Raw genomic sequence first — 19,954 nt, 5'->3', positions numbered from 1 at the left:
AGGCATACATTTGTTATAGTATGCGCCTGAGAGACTATCAAGCCCAGGTGATTTGCCTAATTTAAGGGTTTTGACCACAGTCTCCATCTCATTAACCGTGATAGGGGCGTCCAAAATCTGTTGTTGTCCCCCAGTGAGGTTCGGTAATGTAACAGCGTTCAGATAAGATTCTATATCGGCAGAGTGGATAGAGTCCTCCGGGCTATAAAGCCTTCCATAGAAACTCAAGAAGGCTTCCCTAATCCCAGAGGAGTCTGTGACAATCTTTCCTGAAGAATCTTTGATTTTGGAGATGTTATTTTGGGATATCTTAGCTTTTAACTGGCGAGCCAGTAGTTTACCAGCCTTTTCACCCCCTTTGTAGTATAATTGTTTGGTGATATCCAGAGCACGTAGTAATTGCTTATTGTCGAGTTGATGGAGTTCCATTTTAAGGGCCAAAAGCTTTTGATAACCTGTCTTAGAATGTGTTAACATGTGTTCTTTAGAAAGCTGGTGGATTTGACTTAAGAGGTCATTACGGACTCGTAATCTCTGGCGTCTGCACTCGGAAGCTCTAGAGATGAGGAGCCCACGTGCTACTGCTTTAGAGCAGTCCCACCATGTGCTCGGGGTTACTGAAGCAGTAGCGTTTAGCAAAAAATATTCTTGGAGCTGGGAATTCAGTTCTTGGACAAACTTAGTATCATGTAACAGGGACTCATTCAACTTCCAAAAACGGGTTCCCGCATCCCTATCCCCCAAAATGACCTCAATGCTGGTAGGAGCTTGGTCAGACCATGTAATGGGTTCAATGTCTGTTTTATGTACTTGATTGCTTAGCATTTTATCTATCAAAAAATAGTCAATACGTGAGTAGCTGTCGTGAGGGGAAGAATAAAATGTGTATGAGCAGGAATGAGGATTGCGATTTCTCCAAACATCAACTAGCTGCCAGTCTATGATGCCCTTCAATTGAGACTTGTGGGTAAGGCTATTAATCACTCGTTGTTTAGAATTGTCCATTTCACGGTTAAGAGTGAGGTTTAAATCTCTTCCCAGAATGATGGAACCTTCCTCATGGGATAATAGGAGTGACCCCACAGTGGTGAAAAAAGCTCCCTGATCTTGATTCAGAGCATAAAGGGATACTAGAGTGGAAACATATGCTCCCATTCTTATTTTCAACAATAAATATCTACCGGAGGGGTCCTCAATTTGTGAAATAAATTCAAATACCAGACGTGCGGAGATTAGGATACCCGTACCAGCATATTTATACTGAGGCCCGCTGGCAACTGAGTAAACATGTGGGTATTCATTACTGGCCAATAAGTGACAATGTCTGCATTTGAGGTGCGTCTCCTGAATATATGCTATATCTGCTTGAAGATGAAGCAGTTCTTTCTTAAGAAGAAAGCGCTTCCTATAGGTGTTGAGGCCTATAACATTTAGGGAAACAATCTTAACCATGAGAAAAATGTAAAATAGCAGAGAGCAAAAGAAACCATATGGACACTTTCATTAGAGAAAATACAGCAATATCCGAAGGACCATGTGAGAATGAAGGCGGAAATAAACATACACCATATAATACTGAGCCTTGCTGGATAGGATCCAGTATATAAAGCGCTGTTTCCCAATCCCATATCCTCTAAGTTCTCGGTTACTTTGCGAACCAAAATTTTGGGGGAACATGAAATGCAATGCTATGACCCCTTAACATCCACCACCCCCCCATCTTAAGAAAGCATAGTAATTTGAACTAAAAATCGGCATTCCTCTGCAAGCTTGAAATCAGCCCTTATTAAATCGAGTTCAGGTAGAGTTCTGAAAGTAATCAAAAAAAAGGAGAAAAACCTGTAAGCATTTTTTACACCAGTTTCTGTAGTAAGAGATCCAAATGCTGTAGAAGAGCAGCTTCAGCCTTGGTCCGACTGTATAACTGCATGCTGAGAATTTTATTGTTGCAATCTTCCACGGCCCGGTCCTGGCTGGCGCCATCTTGGTGGTAATGCTGCCGTTTGGATCTGTGGCTGTTTGGTAAGGAGGGCATCCTGAAACCCTTAACGGGTTGGTGGAAGGATGTTGGGTAGTTAAACCGAAAAGAAGATGAGTAGATGGATTGGCCAAACATGGAAGCATGCTGGCCAGTCTTATCTAAGCAATAATGGGCTGCGAAGGTATGTACAAGCGGCACAGGCCGAAGGTGAGCTATTGAGGCTGGTACGGCCCTAACAGAGAGTGTGGTTACACACGGTGTTGTAGTGAAATGCCTGCTTGTTGATAGGAAAAAGAGATATAGACCGTCAATTAGGAGGAAAAGGTCTGTTTGCCCACTGGAACTCGCAGCTTGGCTTTTGCCACAGAAGGAAAGAGTTAGGTGTAATTCCTATGGAGTGTAGTGTGGTCTAGAAAGAATGCAAGTGCATTTTTACAGTCCCAAGAAGTGGAAAACCCTCTCGCCCTGGTGAGAGAGAGGTGTTGGGAAAAAGTGGGCAGAGTATATTCTGAGTAAGGTGAGATGCTGCGTCTACCTTAAGAAGGATATGAAGTTGAATATGTAAGACCACTAGGTCACGGAGGAACACAGGGTCGGGTGAGTATGTAACAAGGTGTGGAACTCACTGACCCTGTTGGAAGAAATGATGACTAGGGAAAGAATTTCCCATGCCAGACTGTTAAGTGAGAGGAATGGAAAGGCTCGAACGGGGAACGTATGAGTCTTGTAAGCACTAAATATAGGCCCATTCTGTAACCAGTAAAAACCAGTAAAAACAGTGGATAACGCATGGTAAGCTGACTCAGAAGGGGTTGAACAGTTAATCAGGTATCCCCACTCCCAAGTGGTACGCCAATTGGAACAGAGGTGTACCCATGTGGAGGATGTCTGGGGAGCAGAATCCGAGGGAGTAAGAGAAAAGAGTGGTGTAGAAAAAAAGGGGGTAATACCCTTTTGAATGTGCCATGTGGTAAATCATGCCATTTTGAATGGTAAGATTTATGTGTGGAAGGTTTTTGTGACACTACCAGTACCTGAGAACATCAGTGAGTCCATGATATCAGACTGACCTGTGAGAAGGCGAATTGGTTACTGATGTGATAGATTGAGAAGTATGGGAAAGCATACTGGTCTCGGCCAGGACGTGGGTCTAACAAACAGTGAACCCCGTCCCGGTGCAGCATAATAAGAGTGCTGACTATGAGAGGCATCAAAAGAGACACATATAAGAGGCCTTTGTTGCAGCAAAGGCGTCCATGGAAATGCAATCGAGACATGTGTAGGGAGTAGAATCTGTCCACCGTATGGTTTGATTCAGACGCAGAGGGCAAGGTAGGTTGACCTTAGTGCTAGAAGATTTTTCTCGCTACACATGTAGTCCGAGAGGATGGAAACCTATATGGAGAAGGTCTGCTAGTGCATTCAGTAAGTCTGTTAGATAAGTGGCACGGGGATGCGTGGAGTGAGCAAGGGCCAAGGGTAGAGCTGCGCAGCTTCCTAGCAGAGCAGCAAAGAGGTTGTGCGTGCTTGTGTGTTGGAAATACCACATTGTCACTATGCTGTCTGTCTGTATGCACAAAGGTTTGTTGCAGAGGCAATATTGTAAGGCATAAAGGCATAACTCATGGCTTGAAGCTCCAGGAAGTTGATGTGAAACTCTGCATGGAGCGGAATAGATGAATATTGGGTTGAGAAGATGTTAGTTCGAACTCTGCAAGCCTGAGTAAATGCTAGCATGAGCAGGACCAGCCTAGGTTTTGGTTCTAGATCTCCAATATGGATCAGGGATGAAAGCAGTTGAACAGCTTAGATCCACTGATAATTGAAATTTCACTGAATCTTACTCATAGCAAATCTGGACCTATGAGTAAAGTGCATGGTGAAAAAATCCCGTGGCCCAGCAATGAAAGAATTGAGGGGCTGAGGTTATGTTGTATGTGCACAGAGACATATAGGAATTTGTCAGAATGTCTGCGTGGTTGTTGGACAGGAAGTTCGTTGTGACTGTGGTGTCCAGAAGTGTTCTATATGGGATTTATGGTATTTAACAGCAATCCCAGGTAGTAAATTTATAGTGAGTCGTGAAGAAGATAGAGCTCCTTGCTTGGATTGACTGTTGTTATGCAGCTGTCCATGCAAGGAAAAGCGTGAATGATGTTTTACTCCGTAGAGAAACAGCAGGCACTGCTAGTGATTTAATGAAATACCCAAGTTGCCAAAGCTGGAGCAACCAGCAGAGCTTGGGATTGTAATATTGTTGACTCACCATGAAGCACATAGAGAGATTAGAGGAGAGAGGCAACCTACTTACTGCGGTATGGAAGTATGGTGACGAGAGACACCATTTTACCTGTCCCTTCTGAAGAAAGTTGATATTTCTGAGGTCCAGGATGGGCGGAGAATAACCACTTTCTGTTGAAAGAAAGAATAGTGAGATTAAAACTCTCCCACCCACCCCCTGCGCTTTGTAGCATCCGGGGAACTGTACCCTGGAACCTTGGTACCAAGTGGGATGGCTGCTCTGATATCAGGAGAGACCAGGAGGTGTCCAACTGGCGGGGCTGATGTAATCTGGATATCATGTAATCTCCCTCAGGAGCGTCGCCAGGCCTCGAGGACCTGTCGTCAGGCCTCAAGGTGGATTTGCAATTGAGGCAGTGTTTGCTGGATCTTGTGTTTAGCAGATCAGCGAATGCATCTGGGATTTCGGTCCTTAATTAGGAACCAGAAGCCAGAGTATTAATCAGTACAGAGTCCCGTTGCTGACAGCGGGAGGATGTCCTGATGCAATCCCAAATGATTGGTAGAGATGTTCTCTTGGTATTGTGTCCGACATAGCTGGCAATAGCGATAATGTGACACTAATACGGTTCTTGGAAGACAAGATGACCTAGAACCTTTCGAACCATATGGCCAGATTTAGAGAACAGGTCTCAATGGGACTGTCGCTGAAGCGGGATTAGAGTACTTACCATCCATCGTGGATCGCAGAAGGACGAGCCGGTGAAGATCGATGGCTCTGTGGATTTCAGGAGGCATCGAAGGACAGCCTGAAGGACGTAAACCTCTGACTCAACTCTGTAACCTGGTATGGTAGCGCAGGTACAGAGGAGACAGGCTGAGCATGTCTGGCGCTACCACAGTAATTTGTGGAGGGTCAGAACCCCGCACCGGTGTCTGTGGGGAATGCTTTGGGTACAGGGGAGCCATTATGACTCATGAACCCGGCCCTCTTTGCAGCGGCTCGATGTATCGTGACGCGAGTGCAGAATTCCTCGGAACTCGGTCCGGTCATTCTGGAGCACAGAGGACTGCCAGCACTGTGTGGAACAGTGGTGGTAGCAGTAGCGATGTTGCTCAGCCCGGGCATTCTCCAGCACAGAGTAGGATAGCACTGATGTCTTGGATGGCGTCGGTGGCAGACTGTCACCATGCCGGTGATAATGAGTGCCACGGTGCTCGGCCCAGTCTTTCCCCAGCGCCGAGGTGGATGCCCTCCCTGTCTTGGATGGCGAATGATGGCGGACTGTCAGCATGTCTGCACTGCTCCTAGCACTATGTAGTGTCGTAGGCTAATATGGGGCTTTAGTTAAGAACCCAAAGCATGGAGCACTGTTTTTAGGCGAGGGCATTACGTGTAGGTGCTATGTCAGTATTGACGGTATCGATGGCAGTATAGAAGCGGCCTCGAGGGTATCGTCAAAAATATAGATGAAAAAACGTCAATGGCCTGGGCAGAGCAACGATAACAGTGACGGAGGCACTGACAGCATCGGCGTAGGTATCGATGGAAACGGTGTGGCATCGAAGAATCTAATAGACATCGATGGCATCGGGAAATTGATACCGGCATCGACGGAATCGATGGCCACGTCGATAGGAATGACATGGGCGTCGACGGTATCGGCAGCATCGGCCACGGGCGTCAATGGCATCGACGATGGCATTGATAGAACCGACTTGGGCATCAATGGCATCGATCCGGGCATTGATGGCACCGACACCAAGGTGTGCATCCATGGCATCCACCCAGGCATCAATGACATCGATGGAAAATTCAGCGCCAAGGATGAAAACATTGATGGCACTGAAAGAATCGATGCGGGGATCGATGGCATCGACGGACCGCGGGGGGAGGGGTGTCTATGGCATCAAAAAAGGCAGGACGGCTTGGATGGGGGTACCGACGGTAGCGATGGGAGCATAGACTGCACGAAGGTACTGAGGTATGAATTCGACAGAAGCCCTGGCGGCAACGGTAACAGTGGAAGTGTCCCTATCCCACTAGCACTAATAACCAGGCAGAGTGTTATTAGTGCTAGTGGGAGAGGGTCACAGGAGGGTCACAGGAGGACACTCACAGGCTATGTGGGGCTAACTGTGAAAACATAGGGAGAGGGAAGGCCGAAATTCAGTTGGTAGGCCAGGGAAACCGTAGTGAGGTGACAGGAACAGACTGAAAAACAGGGCATAGTACTCACCGAGCATCGATTAAATGTACGCGAAGGGAGACCCGTGCAGGGAAAAAGCGTTTGTGAAGTAAACGTTTAAGTGTTTCTGTGAGAAAAAATTGTGAGAATTTCTCACAGAGCTCCTAACTGCTATGCTTACTGCAGAGTGGAAAAAAGAAGACTGAGGGGAGACACCTGTGGTCACAGAGATAATTGCAGGCTGAGCATGCTCAGTGCACTCAGTGTGCCAGTGTCAGTCAAAGCTTTATAGAAACTTTGACAGAAAAGTTTTCCGAGACAGGGCTCTGTCCACTGACGTCACCCATATGTGAGGACTACCATCCTGCTTCTTCTGTGAGAAATTCTGCTTACAAACGTTTGTTGCTGCACGTATAGTATTGCCTCGTTTGGAAATCAGATATCAGAGCTCAAAAAGGTCCTTAACCGCATTTATGCAATTTGTCTAGCCTACCTTACGGCAGCTAAAAACAATCGGTTAGTTTCCTTTCACAAAATCTGGAATCCTCTCTCCAATTCCGCATTATAAAGAATCGAGGACAAGAAGTAATATATTATTTGCTGACCATGTACCTTTTTAATAAGCTTACTTCATGTGACAGACATTGCTATTATGTTTATATGGAGGCCATGTGAAGTGTTTGTTATCCTTATAACCCAAGGTGTACTATACTAATAGTATCTATGACAACTGAAATTCTTGTAATATTAAGTTATTATACTTAAGGAATAGAGAACTGGAGAGGAGGGTGGGGGGAGGTTTAGGGTCAGGTGCTAGCCAAAATATGTTAAATTACAGATTGTAATTAAGTCGTGTCACTCTATGGCTATATAATATTTTGTATTCTCTGTTCAAAAATTTAATAAAGTGTTAATTACCAGTATGTTTGAATTGGTCTCCCCTCTGCTGAAATCTCTACACTAGCTCCATCTTAAAAATCCTGGTCCTGGCTTTCAAAGCCCTCAAAGGCCTGGCTCCACCCTACCTGGAAAACCAGATTTCCTATGCCGCCTCGCCTTTTACGTACTCTTCCCAATACCCATTTGATAGTCCCTCCCCCCAAGGACACACAATTCATCAGCACAAGGAAGAACCTTTGTTGGCTCAGTCCCAATCCTTTGGAATTCAGATGTTCTCCAGATCCCGTCCTACAGGAAAAAACCTGAAAACCTGTTTATTCGCTGAAGTCTTTGGCTCCTAGCAAGGGGATGCTCCCCCTCCTTCCTGCCCCTGACTTAGTCCCTGTCTGCTCAGCTGCCCCTTGACTGCTCTCCCTCTAAATTGTTCTTCAGCTTAACTAGACCCACTACTGTATGTCTCATAGGAAGGCCTCTTGATCAGTTTTTTCAGTGGGGTCGCTGATGATTGTCAACGGTTTTCCTTCCTCCCTACATGTTTTACTAGTTGCTGATTAGCATTGTATCTGTTCATTATTCCACTGTTGTTGAGGCTATTGTTTATTTTTATACTGTGGATGCCTTTAGTGTAAAACCTTATACTGTTTCCCTGTAACACACTTAGATCTCTTCTACTGGAAGAGCATGTAATAAATAAATGATTGATTGAAAACAGTCCATCAAATAAGAAGAAAACCATTTCAGCACCGAAGAGGACAGCAAATAATATGGTTTAATGTATCAAATGTGAAAAAAACATCAAGTAGCACAAGAACAAATTTGCCACCAGTCTCAAGGCTGCAGCAATGCACATTGTAGTTATAAAATACTAGTATCTCAGTGTTATGCGCAGGATGAAATCCAAATTGGTTTGGATCTACTGTTGTCATCTAGAAACTCCTGAATCTGTTTTAACACAATCCTCTCAATACCTTTTTATAAAGGACACTAATTGGCAATTTCTGAAGGATCTAAATTTGATTTCTTCAAAAAAGGGTGTACAGATGCTTATTTCAGTTATGAAGGCAGGTAGTTTCTTCCAAAAGACTTTTCAACAATTTTACAGAACAGGAACTCAAATGACAATAAATATTAAGGAATTAAAAAACCTGAATAACCTTGGTATTAGTTACTGAAGAGAATTTTCCCCATATAATCAAGCCTTGTCCATTGACAGTGATTGATACAGAAGCAGAGGAGGAGTATGTGTTTACAGTTAGACCACGGAATAAGTCAAGAGAGAAACTGGAATATGAGCTAATGATTTTCTTCAGTCACAGACTTCTAACCTTCAGCAATTCCCTTCATGTCCTTTTGCCTCCATTTGCTGAAATGCAATTGGGTAATAACAGCATTGCTCCCTCTGGCAGGATATAGGCAGTCCAGGTGCTAGACACATGCTGCCTGTCCATACTGACTCAAACAAAAACCTTAAAAACAAAGTCTGCTGAGCCCAGTGTTATCAATTAATCATACAACTGATCTATTGTAAATGAATACTTCGCCTTAATTTATAATTTTAAAAGTTACAATTATGTTCCTTTTATTATATTTATCAAGTTGTTTGTTCCTCTCTCTCCTTCTGCCCTATTCTTTCTTGCTGCTCTTCCCCTGCCCACCTCTCACCTTTTTCTTGCCTGCTCCCCTTCTCCCCTACCCTTGTTCATTGTATTTTCTACCTGCTTCAGTTTTTTGTAAACCGGCATGATATGCCCTATGAATGTCGGTATATTAAAAGTTAAATAAATAAAAAATAAAAATAAATGAAATGTGCATGTGTACTTATACCACTACATCCAATTGTATGGAGGAATTCAGTTAATTATTAACCAAGAAATCAAAATCTCAAACACCAAGTCACTTTCTGCTTCACCAGAAGTTTGAGACATTTTGTAGATAAGCAGGACAAGTATAATCATAGCCTTAAATATAATCATAGCCTTAAACTATTTTTAAGATCCTGCGTTTTCTATAAGAACAACTTGCAAAGCCATTTACTCATATAAATAGGTCCATCTTAGAATGGCTACAAAGTATGCCCAGGAGTTCACAACATGCATACTTTTAGTTGCATTACAAAGGGGTGTTCCAGGGGCATGTTTAGGACAAGGAATAAAGCATGGGCATAGAATGGAATCTTCAAATCTTCAGGTGTACTTTTTTTCCCCATTTCCTCCACCTGCAGAAAAATGAGGTGCAAAGTCTATGGAACTTTTATATCCAGGTACTCTGATAAAAATTTACTTAAGTGTAAAACTATGCACTTAAAGGTGAATTTTAAAAGCCCGGCATCAGACAAAATCAGGAGATATGCACACAAGTCGTGCTCTCGTGCGCTCACTGAATTTTAAAAACTACCCAGATGAATGTATATCTCCTGCTGCATGCACATCTCAAAAACGTTTTCGAAAAGGAGTGTGGCATGGGTGTGGTCTGGGCAGGACATGAGCATTTTGGGGTATGGCCAAGAGATGTGTGCGTAAATACTTACACACCTGGTCATGCACCTAGATCCCCTGCCACACAAGTTTACTTCTGCTATGGATGTGTAAGTTAAAAATAAAAAGAAAGAGCTATTTCTCGGGTTTAAAGGTTTTGGAGTAACTAGGGTGAGTGCAGACTATCAAACCAAGGGGGTTTGAAGGACCTGTTAATTGGGCAAACTGGTGAATGAACTGGTGAAACTGGAAATGGCACAGATACGCACCCCTTTTAAAATTCCCCAACTTGCGCAGTAAGAACAGGATTTACACACATAGGCACATGCCCACTTAAAATTGGGTGCACATGTGTGCAAGGTCAGGCTATTATGCACATGAGTTATAAAATGGTCATGTATCTGGGCAAGTGCCAATTCACATGCATCAAAGTGTGCCCGCTCACCGGTTTCAAAGTTACTGCCATAGGTTTTTTGAAAATTGCTTACCAGGTCCATAGGTCCAAAAGTACTTACATTCATTACTTTTAAGTGGGTTTTTGAAAAGTGCCCCCTATAATGTAATTCCAAATAAGTTAAAGTTTGTAGCTCCTGTTTTACTGTATTGTACTGTATATTAATGCAGAATGGATACATGAGGGGAAGGAGGATGACTAAGAGAGAAGGAAACAGAACTCACAATGGAGAAATTACTTACCTGATAATTTCGTTTTCCTTAGTGTAGACAGATGGACTCAGGAACAATGGGTATAGCGTACTCCTGATAGCAGATGGAGACAGATCAGATTTCAATCTGACATCAGCCCTAGTACATATACCCCTGCAGGAATTGCAGCTCTTCAGTATTCTCCTCGAAAAGCATTGTGGATATATGTGTGACTGTCTAATTTGAATAACTTGATTACCTTCATAACTTGGTTAACTTGATTAATTTGAACTGGTTGAATTGGCTATAGCTGGAGACCGCCAGTGCCCTCAACCGAGAAGAGTCGACACCCGGTAGGATGGGTGTCCTAGATAAAGGAAAGCATGGCTTACCCTTGAATCACTCGCTCCCGGGGATGTCCCCTGAGAATTCCATGAGTAACGGCAGCCGTGAGTGGGATGCTGAGTCCATCTGTCTACACTAAGGAAAACGAAATTATCAGTTAAGTAATTTCTCCATTTCCTAGCGTGTAGCAGATGGACTCAGGACCAATGGGTTGTATAAAAGCTACTCCTGAACCGGGTGGGAGGCTGCCCGTGACCCACTTAGTATTGCCCTTGCAAATGCTGTGTCCTCCCGAGCCTGAACATCCAGGCGGTAAAACCTGGAGAAGGTGTGGATGGAGGACCATGTCGCCGCCCTGCAGATTTCAGCGGGTGACAGCATCTTGGTTTCTGCCCAGGACACTGCCTGGGCTCTAGTAGAATGGGCCTTGACTTGTAAAGGCAGGTGGCTTGCCTGCTTCTACGTAGGCTGCCTTGATGACTTCTTTGATCCAGTGGGCTATAGCTGCTCACGAGGCCGTTTCCCCTTGCTTCTTCCCACTGTGAAGGACGAATAGATGGTCCGTCTTTTGTATGGATTCCGATCTTTCCAGGTATCAGACTAGGAGCCTGCCGACGTTGAGATGGCGTAGACATCGAGCCTCTTCCGAATTCTTATGCTCATCTGCGATGGTAGCGAGATGGTTTGGTTGAGATGGAAGTGAGACACCCTATTTATGAGGTACAAGACCAAACATCAAGTATCTTCAATAACCCACAATGTGTTGACATTCCACTGCAACAAACCCTGGAGTTACTTTTGAGCATAAAATGATTTATAAAACTGTGTTTTCATCTAACCAAAACATTATGCTTTGGATACCAGGACAGGGTGAAGCTTTCAGCAGTAAGTCATTCAGGAATTCTTCCTTTCATTCTATAATTAATAATGACTGCCTCTGTTTTGTTTTGAGGCCAGCACTGCTGTTAAATTTCCTGTTTGTATATCCCCCCAGCACAAAATTAACGTCAGAGGAAAACTACATTAAATAACATGACATTAAAGTGGAGACTGTACTGCTGAGAGATCTATTGGGGAAAAAATACACTGACCTTATCTGGAAGTAAACAGGCAAGTTCCACTTATTGTTAAACCCATGATAAGCTGGATGTGCTCTTAATCTTCTCACGCTAGCCTGGGACCCACACTGTCGCTCAAATTTGCTGACAAAGTCCATGCTTATGGTGTACTTCTATCAAAAAGAAGAGAAACAAATTGGAACATTTGTTACACTATTTTTTCAACAGACACAATGCAACTGTACCTGCTGCCTCAGCAAGTGTTTGCAGATGATGCAACATGTTTTGGGCAGTACTGCAACTCAAATGACCTCTTATGAAGTTGGCTAGGCAAGAGTTACAAAGTTCAATATGAAATACACATTTAAAAGTATAGGTGAATGGGGGACGATAAGGTGACCTTTTTCTGTGGGTAAACCTATTATTTATTATTTATTTATTTTTGGTTTTTGATATACCGATCTTCTTGCATTGGATGCAAGATGTGCATTACAGATGTGTGCATGACGTGGCTGCTCGCAAGAGAATGTCATGTTATTGCATTACTGTTCTTGTTCAGCAGTTATGCAAAACAGACGTCAGTATGTTGTAACTTTTCCAAAGTCATTTCTTTTTGGACCTTGTGCAAGTCCTACTGAACCAGCAACCAGTACCAACAGAAAAAGGGACAAAAAGTATCAGCCATAATAGACTGGTGTAGCTTATGTGGGAATATACGTGCCATGCTGGGCTAGACCAATAGTCCATAGAGCCCAACATCCTGTCTCTAACAGTAGCCAATCCGGTCACTTGAAAGAACCTAGAAGATTATTTCCTGGTTGCTCACTATTAGATGTGGGAAATAGTGATCTCCATTCTACCCAGTTAAATGCTAATTAACATTGCTCCAGAAATTTGTCCAAATCTTTTTTAAACCCAGTTATGTTATTAACTTCACATTCTCCAGCAATAAATTCCAATTCGTTGTGTATTGACTGAAAAGGAAAAAACTTGGTATAACATGCTCATTTTCTTTCCTTATGTCCTACCAAACTAGTCCAAATGCATAGGTTTTGTTGCCCTACCAACAGATAAAGATAGAGAACAATTAGAGCTCTGTCATCACCTTATAGAGAACCCCATGCAGGCTCAGATCTCCAGTATTCCTGTATTAAAGCAATTGATTAACTTAACCTTCGCCCGTACAAGCAGAGGATGACTAACATTGGTTCTCCAATCCCTGCCTAACAGAAAGAATCTCAGCTGTCACTTTTAATTTTCATAATTATACAGCTTGAGTTATAGTTGTTAAGAAATGTAAAGCTCCTTTGTTAGCAGGTAGCCAGATTTAACCAAAGCAAATTCCTGGATTGGTCTAGTAGTACTCAAGGAAATAATATCTGCATGCAAGATCACGTTTTTCCTTCCTTATCATCCCACCATGACGCATGGGATGTATCCAAGCAACCCTCTAATTCAGAAGGGACCTAGCTAAGCCTGCCCTCAGGATGACTGCCCCAAGGCAGCATCCTCTTTGACCTATAGATCTAAGTGGCAATGTTTAGAGAAGGAAGGCAGAGAGGACCAGGTGGCCACCTTGCAAATTATCCCTAGAGGGATCAGATAATACTTGATCCAAAGATGCTAATGCCTTTGTCAAAATTGCTGGCATCTCCTTGAGAATAGACTGAGTTTACTGTCTTCTCTAGCCGGTGGACCTTGCTCACCTTAGGTCCAGCCTCTCCATCTTTCAGACCAGCAAATACAGCAACTAAATGATCCGATCTTCTGAAGGAATTTGTGACTTGTAAGTTCTATAGGTGAGCCCTACACAGATCTAGAAGATGGAGATCCTCAAGGGTCCCCATGTGTTCATTCTATTCAGAGGTTCATAGTAAGACCATCTGATTCATGTAAATGGAAATATCACTGTAGCAGAGACTAAATTAATTCTTTGCATTGGTCTTCACTGAGAAAGATGTAAGAGATATCCATGCCAGAAATTATACTCAAAGGTGATGATTCAGTGGAACTGAAACAAATCTCAGTGTGCCTAGAAGATGTAAAAGGGCAAATTGACAAACTAAAGACTAGGAAATTACCTGGACCAGATGGTATATATCCGAGTGCTGAAAGAATGAAAAATGAAATTGCAAATTTGCAAACTTGCTATTAGTAATTTGAAAACTATCATTAAAATCATCCATAGTTCCTGAAGACTGGAGGGCTGCCAATGCAATAAGTTTTAAAAAGAGATGAAGGGGTGATCCAAGAAACTACAGACCAGTGAATGACGTGTGCCAGGCAAAAAGGTAAAAACTATCATAAAGAGCAAACTTAGGGAATATATAGACAGGCATAGTTTAATGGGACAAATTCAACATGGATTTAGCTAAGGAAACTCTTACATCACCAATCTGCTATACTTTTTGATGTGGATAAAGGTAAGCCAGTTGATATAGTGTACCTGGATTTCCATAAAGCATTTGACAAAGTTCCCCATGAGAGGAAATTAAGTCATGGAATAGGGGACGGTGTCTTGTTGCAAATTAGGATATGGTTAAAAGATAGAAAACAGAAAGTAGGGCTAAATGGTAAATATTCCCAATGGAGAAAGGTAAATAATGGAGTGCCGTAGGGATCTATTCTGGGACCACTGCTTTTTAATATATTTATAAATGACCTGGAAATGGGAACAATGAGTAAGGAGATCAGATTTGCTGATGACACAAAATTATTCAAAGTTGTTAAATCACAAGAGGCTTGTGAGAAATTGCAAGAGGATCTTGCAAAACTGAGAGACTGGACATGCAAATGGAAAATGAAATTTAATGTGGACAAGTTCAATGTGATGCACAGGGAAAAATCACCCAAATTATATCTATACAATACAAGATTCCACAGTAAGATTCACCATTCAGGAAAAGGATCTACGCGTCATCGTTGATAATACGTTGAAATCTTCTGCTCAATGTGCAGCAACATCCAAAAAAGCAAATAGAATGTTAGGAATTACTATAAAAGGAATGGAGAATAAAATAGAGAATGTCATAATGCCTCTGTTTTGCTCCATGGTGTGATCTTCTCTTGTGCATTTCTGGTCACATCTCAAAAAAGATATAGCAGAATTAGAAAAGATACAGAGAAGGGCAACCAAAAGGATAAAGGGGATGGAATGATTCCCCAAAGAGGAAAGCCTTAAGAGATTAGGTCTCTTCAGCTTGGAAATGAGACAGCTGAGCAGGATATGATAGAAGTCCATAAAATAATGAGTGGAGTGGAATGAGTAAACAATCGTTTTTTTACCCTTTCAAAAAGTACAAAGGCTAGGGGACATTCAATTAAGTTACTTGGTGATACATTTAAGACAAACAGGAGAAAATATTTGTTTACTCAATGCATAATTAAACTCTGGCATTTTGCCAGAAACAAGCAGGAATCGATCCTACAACTGATAGTTTCCTCACAAAATAGCCATCCACCAGCAATGCATTATAGGACTAGCGTAATAAGATGCACTGTTAGTGCAGGTTTTTACTCCTCTTTTAACATGAATTTTTCTGGTATTTAATAGAGGTTTTAACTCCTAAAATATGAATGCTAAAACTGGAGTAAAAACCAATGCTAAGATTAGCATGGGTGCCTTCAAATCCCATGTAAAAGAAGGCATTAGCTATTTCCCAGCAATGCAGCGAGATGCGTTAAAAGACATGTTAAACCACATAGCCTCAATAACATTTTTACAGCATGAGAAAAAATTGACAATGGTTCAATATCCCCAGGTATTTGGTTATTTATCAAATTCAACAAATAAAGCCTCAGTTCTCTGCAATTCCTAACAATGCTGCTTTAAAAAAAATCAAAGGCTATATTATAACAATTACATTTTATCAAGGCAGACTGCAAGGTATCACATTCACTTTCCTGATGCAGAGAGCATGTTTACGTCTTAAATCCGAAATATATACAGGACAAGGAATATAATGTGAAACAAGTTCATTTTACCTCATGGAACACATCTGGATTTCCTGGGTTAAAAAGCGATGGCAATTTCTCTTCCAAGCCATGTACCATTACTGGCCAGACTGAATTCACTAAAAAGTCGTATCCAGGTACTATATCTGCTTTTTCACTGCAATAAAAAAAACAAGAAACAATGCAATGTTTACAGACCTTAGGTTCCCCTTCCCTCACCACCTCATTAAGCATTTTGCTAATGACAGTAAAAATCTGACAGAATAAAAATTCTCTGTGTGCAGATTTATGTCATTTGATTTTGGAGAATGCACTGCAGGGTTTCTCATATGTTGTCTGTGCTGAAAATCTACAATATACAAAATGCCTCTTCTTTACACCCCCTGCAATACAACAACTCAATTTAACTTGGATTGCATTAGCCTATATGGCTCTCTCTGATGACTAGAAACAAATATCGGTACTTGCCCCTCTTTTGGCTTTGACCATTTGTATATGGTCATATATCGCTATAATATTATATCTTCATTCAACCCCTTCTCTTTCGCTTCTTTATTATATTTTCTTTTAATATGCAATTAAAACTTTTAACTTTGCTCTATGCAAATCTATTCACTGTCCATTTACTGTTTTAACGTTGCTCTCTCTTGCTATGAAAAGTCACTCTGCAGGAAAAAGTTCCATTTATCTTTTGTTTAAACAAGTGCCTTTGCATATTCCACTCTCACGTGAATATCCTGCACAGCTCCTGGTGCCAGACATTGCCAATATTTCGACAAAAATCGTCTACTTCAGGGCTAGAGAGCTTCAAAAGACATCAATACAAACATCAAATCTCTTTGCCAGGATGAGAAAAGTAAAAGATTTATTAAACTTATTAAATTTCAGCATTTGTCATTCATATAGCCGCCATCTCTTATGGAATTTCAGCATCTCTTTTCTTACTTTGGCTTTTTGAACAATTACCAGACCAATCACACTCACATCCTCTACTGATGTTACAATGCTCTCATTTACCCACAATACTGCTAGTAAGAAATATATTACTATCACGGAATGTTTTAAGGAATTAATAACAAAACGGACCAGTCTACTTCTCAATTAAGCCCCCAAGGTATTATGGTGTTCCAATTATAGATGAACTATTGCTTCAGCCGCATTAATCATGAATCAAAATCTCCTTCCCTTGCCGGGCGCTGTAGCTGTATTAGTCCTGCTACCTTTACTTCATCAACAGTATAGGATTGTTCTATCCAATGTGACACTACCAGCAGTTTGCTCTTCTGACTGCGGATGCAACTCAAATGTTCTTATTTGGGCATTTTCGTGTTGTCTTGACAATGTAGATCAAACCAAAAGGGCACATGCTACACCTTCTAAGGTATAGGTTAAATGTTGACAAATTTTATGCTTTACGGTGTGGTAACACTAACTCTTGTCCTTGAAATGCCTTTTCGTAGATATTGTAATGTCCACATGTATAATGTCCTGGTGGCAAATCATTGTTTATTCTGGATTATGAGACATAGGTTTAATGTCCTACCAAGTCTCAAAAATTTGTGGCCCTAGTCATTGCAAAAATAGATTATTCTTGAAATACTGGATGGATACTCAACACCTGCCACCTTAAGCACACATGTATACAACTTTTGTTCTGTATTCTGCATTCAAAAATTGGAAGAAGGATCCAACAGAAGAAAACAGGATAATGTATAAGCGTCGGCAAGTTAAATGTAAGACATTGATAAGACAGGCTAAGAGAAAATTTGAAAAGAAGATGGCCGTAGAGGCAAAAACTCACAGTAAAAACTTTTAAAAATACATCCGAAGCAGAAAGCCTGTGAGGGAGTCAGTTGGACCGATAGATGTTCGGGGGGTTAAAGGGGCACTTAGAGAAGATAAGGCAATCGCAGAAAGATTAAATGATTTCTTTGCTTCGGTGATTACTAAAGAGGATGTTGGGGAGGTACCCGTACTGGAGAAGTTTTTCATGGGTAATGATTCAGATGGACTGAACCAAATCACGGTGAACCAAGAAGATGTGGTAGGCCTGATTGACAAACTGAAGAGTAGTAAATCGCCTGGACCAGGTGGTATACACCCCAGAGTTCTGAAGGAACTAAAAAATGAAATTTCAGACATAATAGTAAAAATTGGTAACCTATCATTAAAGTCATCCATTGTACCTGAAGACTGGAGGATAGCTAATGTAACCCCAATATTTAAAAAGGGCTCCAGGGGCGATCCGGGAAACTACAGACCGGTTAGCCTGGCTTCAGTGCCAGGAAAAATAGTGGAAAGTGTTCAAATATCAAAATCACAGAACATATAGAAAGACACGGTTTAATGGAACAAAGTCAGCATGGCTTTACCCAAGGCAAGTCTTGCCTCACAAATCTGCTTCACTTTTTTGAAGGAGTTAATAAACATGTGGATAAAGGTAAACCGGTAAATGTAGTGCATTTGGATTTTCAGAAGGCATTTGACAAAGTTCCTCATGAGAGGCTTATAAGAAAAGTAAAAGGTCATGGGATAGGTGGCGATGTCCTTTCGTGGATTACAAACTGGCTAAAAGACAGGAAACAGAGAGTAGGATTAAATGGACAATTTTCTCAGTGGAAGGGAGTGAGCAATGGAGTGCCTCAGGGATCTGTATTGGAACCCTTACTTTTCAATATATTTATAAATGATCTGGAAAGAAATACGACGAGTGAGGCAATCAAATTTGCAGATGATACCAAATTGTTCAGAGTAGTAAAATCACAAGCAGATTGTGATAAATTGCAGGAAGACCTTATGAGGCTGGAAAATTGGACATCGAAATAGCAGATGAAATTTAATGTGGAAAAGTGCAAGGTGATGCATATAGGGAAAAATAACCCATGCTATAGTTACACAATGTTAGGTTCCATATTAGGTGCTACAACCCAAGAAAGAGATCTAGGTGTCATAGTGGATAACACATTGAAATCGTCGGTACACAGTGTGCTGCGGCAGTCAAAAAAGCAAACAGAATGTTGGGAATTATTAGAAAGGGAATGGTGAATAAAACAGAAAATGTCATAATGCCTCTGTATCGCTCCATGGTGAGACCGCACCTTGAATACTGTGTACAATTCTGGTCGCCGCATCTCAAAAAAGATATAATTGCGATGGAGAAGGTACAGAGAAGGGCTACCAAAATGATAAGGGGAATGGAACAACTCCCCTATGAGGAAAGACTAAAGAGGTTAGGACTTTTCAGCTTGGAGAAGAGACGACTGAGGGGGGATATGATAGAGGTGTTTAAAATCATGAGAGGTCTAGAATGGGTAGATGTGAATCTGTTATTTACTCTTTCGGATAGTAGAAAGACTAGGGTGCACTCCATGAAGTTAGCATGTGGCACATTTAAAACTAATCGGAGAAAGTTTTTTTTTACTCAACGAACAATTAAACTCTGGAATTTGTTGCCAGAAGATGTGGTTAGTGCAGTTAGTATAGCTGTGTTTAAAAAAGGATTGGATAAGTTCTTGGAGAAGTCCATTACCTGCTATTAAGTTCACTTAGAGAATAGCCACTGCCATTAGCAATGGTTACATGGAATAGACTTAGTTTTTGGGTACTTGCCAGGTTCTTATGGCCTGGATTGGCCACTGTTGGAAACAGGATGCTGGGCTTGATGGACCCTTGGTCTGACCCAGTATGGCATTTTCTTATGTTCTTATGTTCTAGTATCCAAGGTTGTCCCCCCACCCCTCCTCACTCGAGGGAAGTTTGCTCTCAGCCAATAGGAGAGCACTAGTGCTTCCCTCGATCCAGGCTCGAAACAGCCTAGAGTGTTCGCATTAAGGGGGTCATTTATCAAAGTGCTATATGGGTAACATCAAGCTAGGTTGAGAGAACATTTCACAAATCTCATCTTTGGGTGAATTTCCTCACTCTGAAGGTCATCAAATCTTCACAAGAGTGCACTGTTCTGAATGTCGCACTCTGAATGTCAAAGTGGCCCCTAACCCCTACACTAATATCTGAACCTCACCTCGAGTAACTAGGTGGGCCTCATATACATGTATAAATACCTACCTAGTATGAGGGCCTTATAGCTAGTCTCTCTCTCTTTCTCTTCTCCCCTCCCCCCCCCCCCCCCCAGTGGTGGTAGGCTACACTCTGTCTCCCCTAGCAGGG

At 41.8% G+C, this 19,954-nt stretch overlaps 1 protein-coding gene across 1 annotated transcript in view; it reads right to left on the bottom strand.

Moving 5' to 3' along the window:
• COG2 (component of oligomeric golgi complex 2) overlaps window positions 1-19,954 on the bottom strand; it is a 237,479-nt gene that overhangs the window by 91,922 nt on the left and 125,603 nt on the right. The window contains exons 9-10 of the mRNA XM_029594187.1: window positions 15,818-15,944; window positions 11,867-12,006 (exon numbers count right to left, since the gene is read on the bottom strand). Of these exons, the coding sequence (XP_029450047.1) occupies window positions 11,867-12,006; window positions 15,818-15,944 (267 nt within the window). The remainder of the gene's footprint in view (window positions 1-11,866; window positions 12,007-15,817; window positions 15,945-19,954) is intronic.

This window comes from Rhinatrema bivittatum, chromosome 3, assembly GCF_901001135.1.
Source record: "Rhinatrema bivittatum chromosome 3, aRhiBiv1.1, whole genome shotgun sequence".
Taxonomy (NCBI): Eukaryota; Metazoa; Chordata; class Amphibia; order Gymnophiona; family Rhinatrematidae; genus Rhinatrema; species Rhinatrema bivittatum.
Note: the sequence above shows the minus strand (reverse complement) of the source record. Positions and strands in the feature narration are given on the sequence as shown.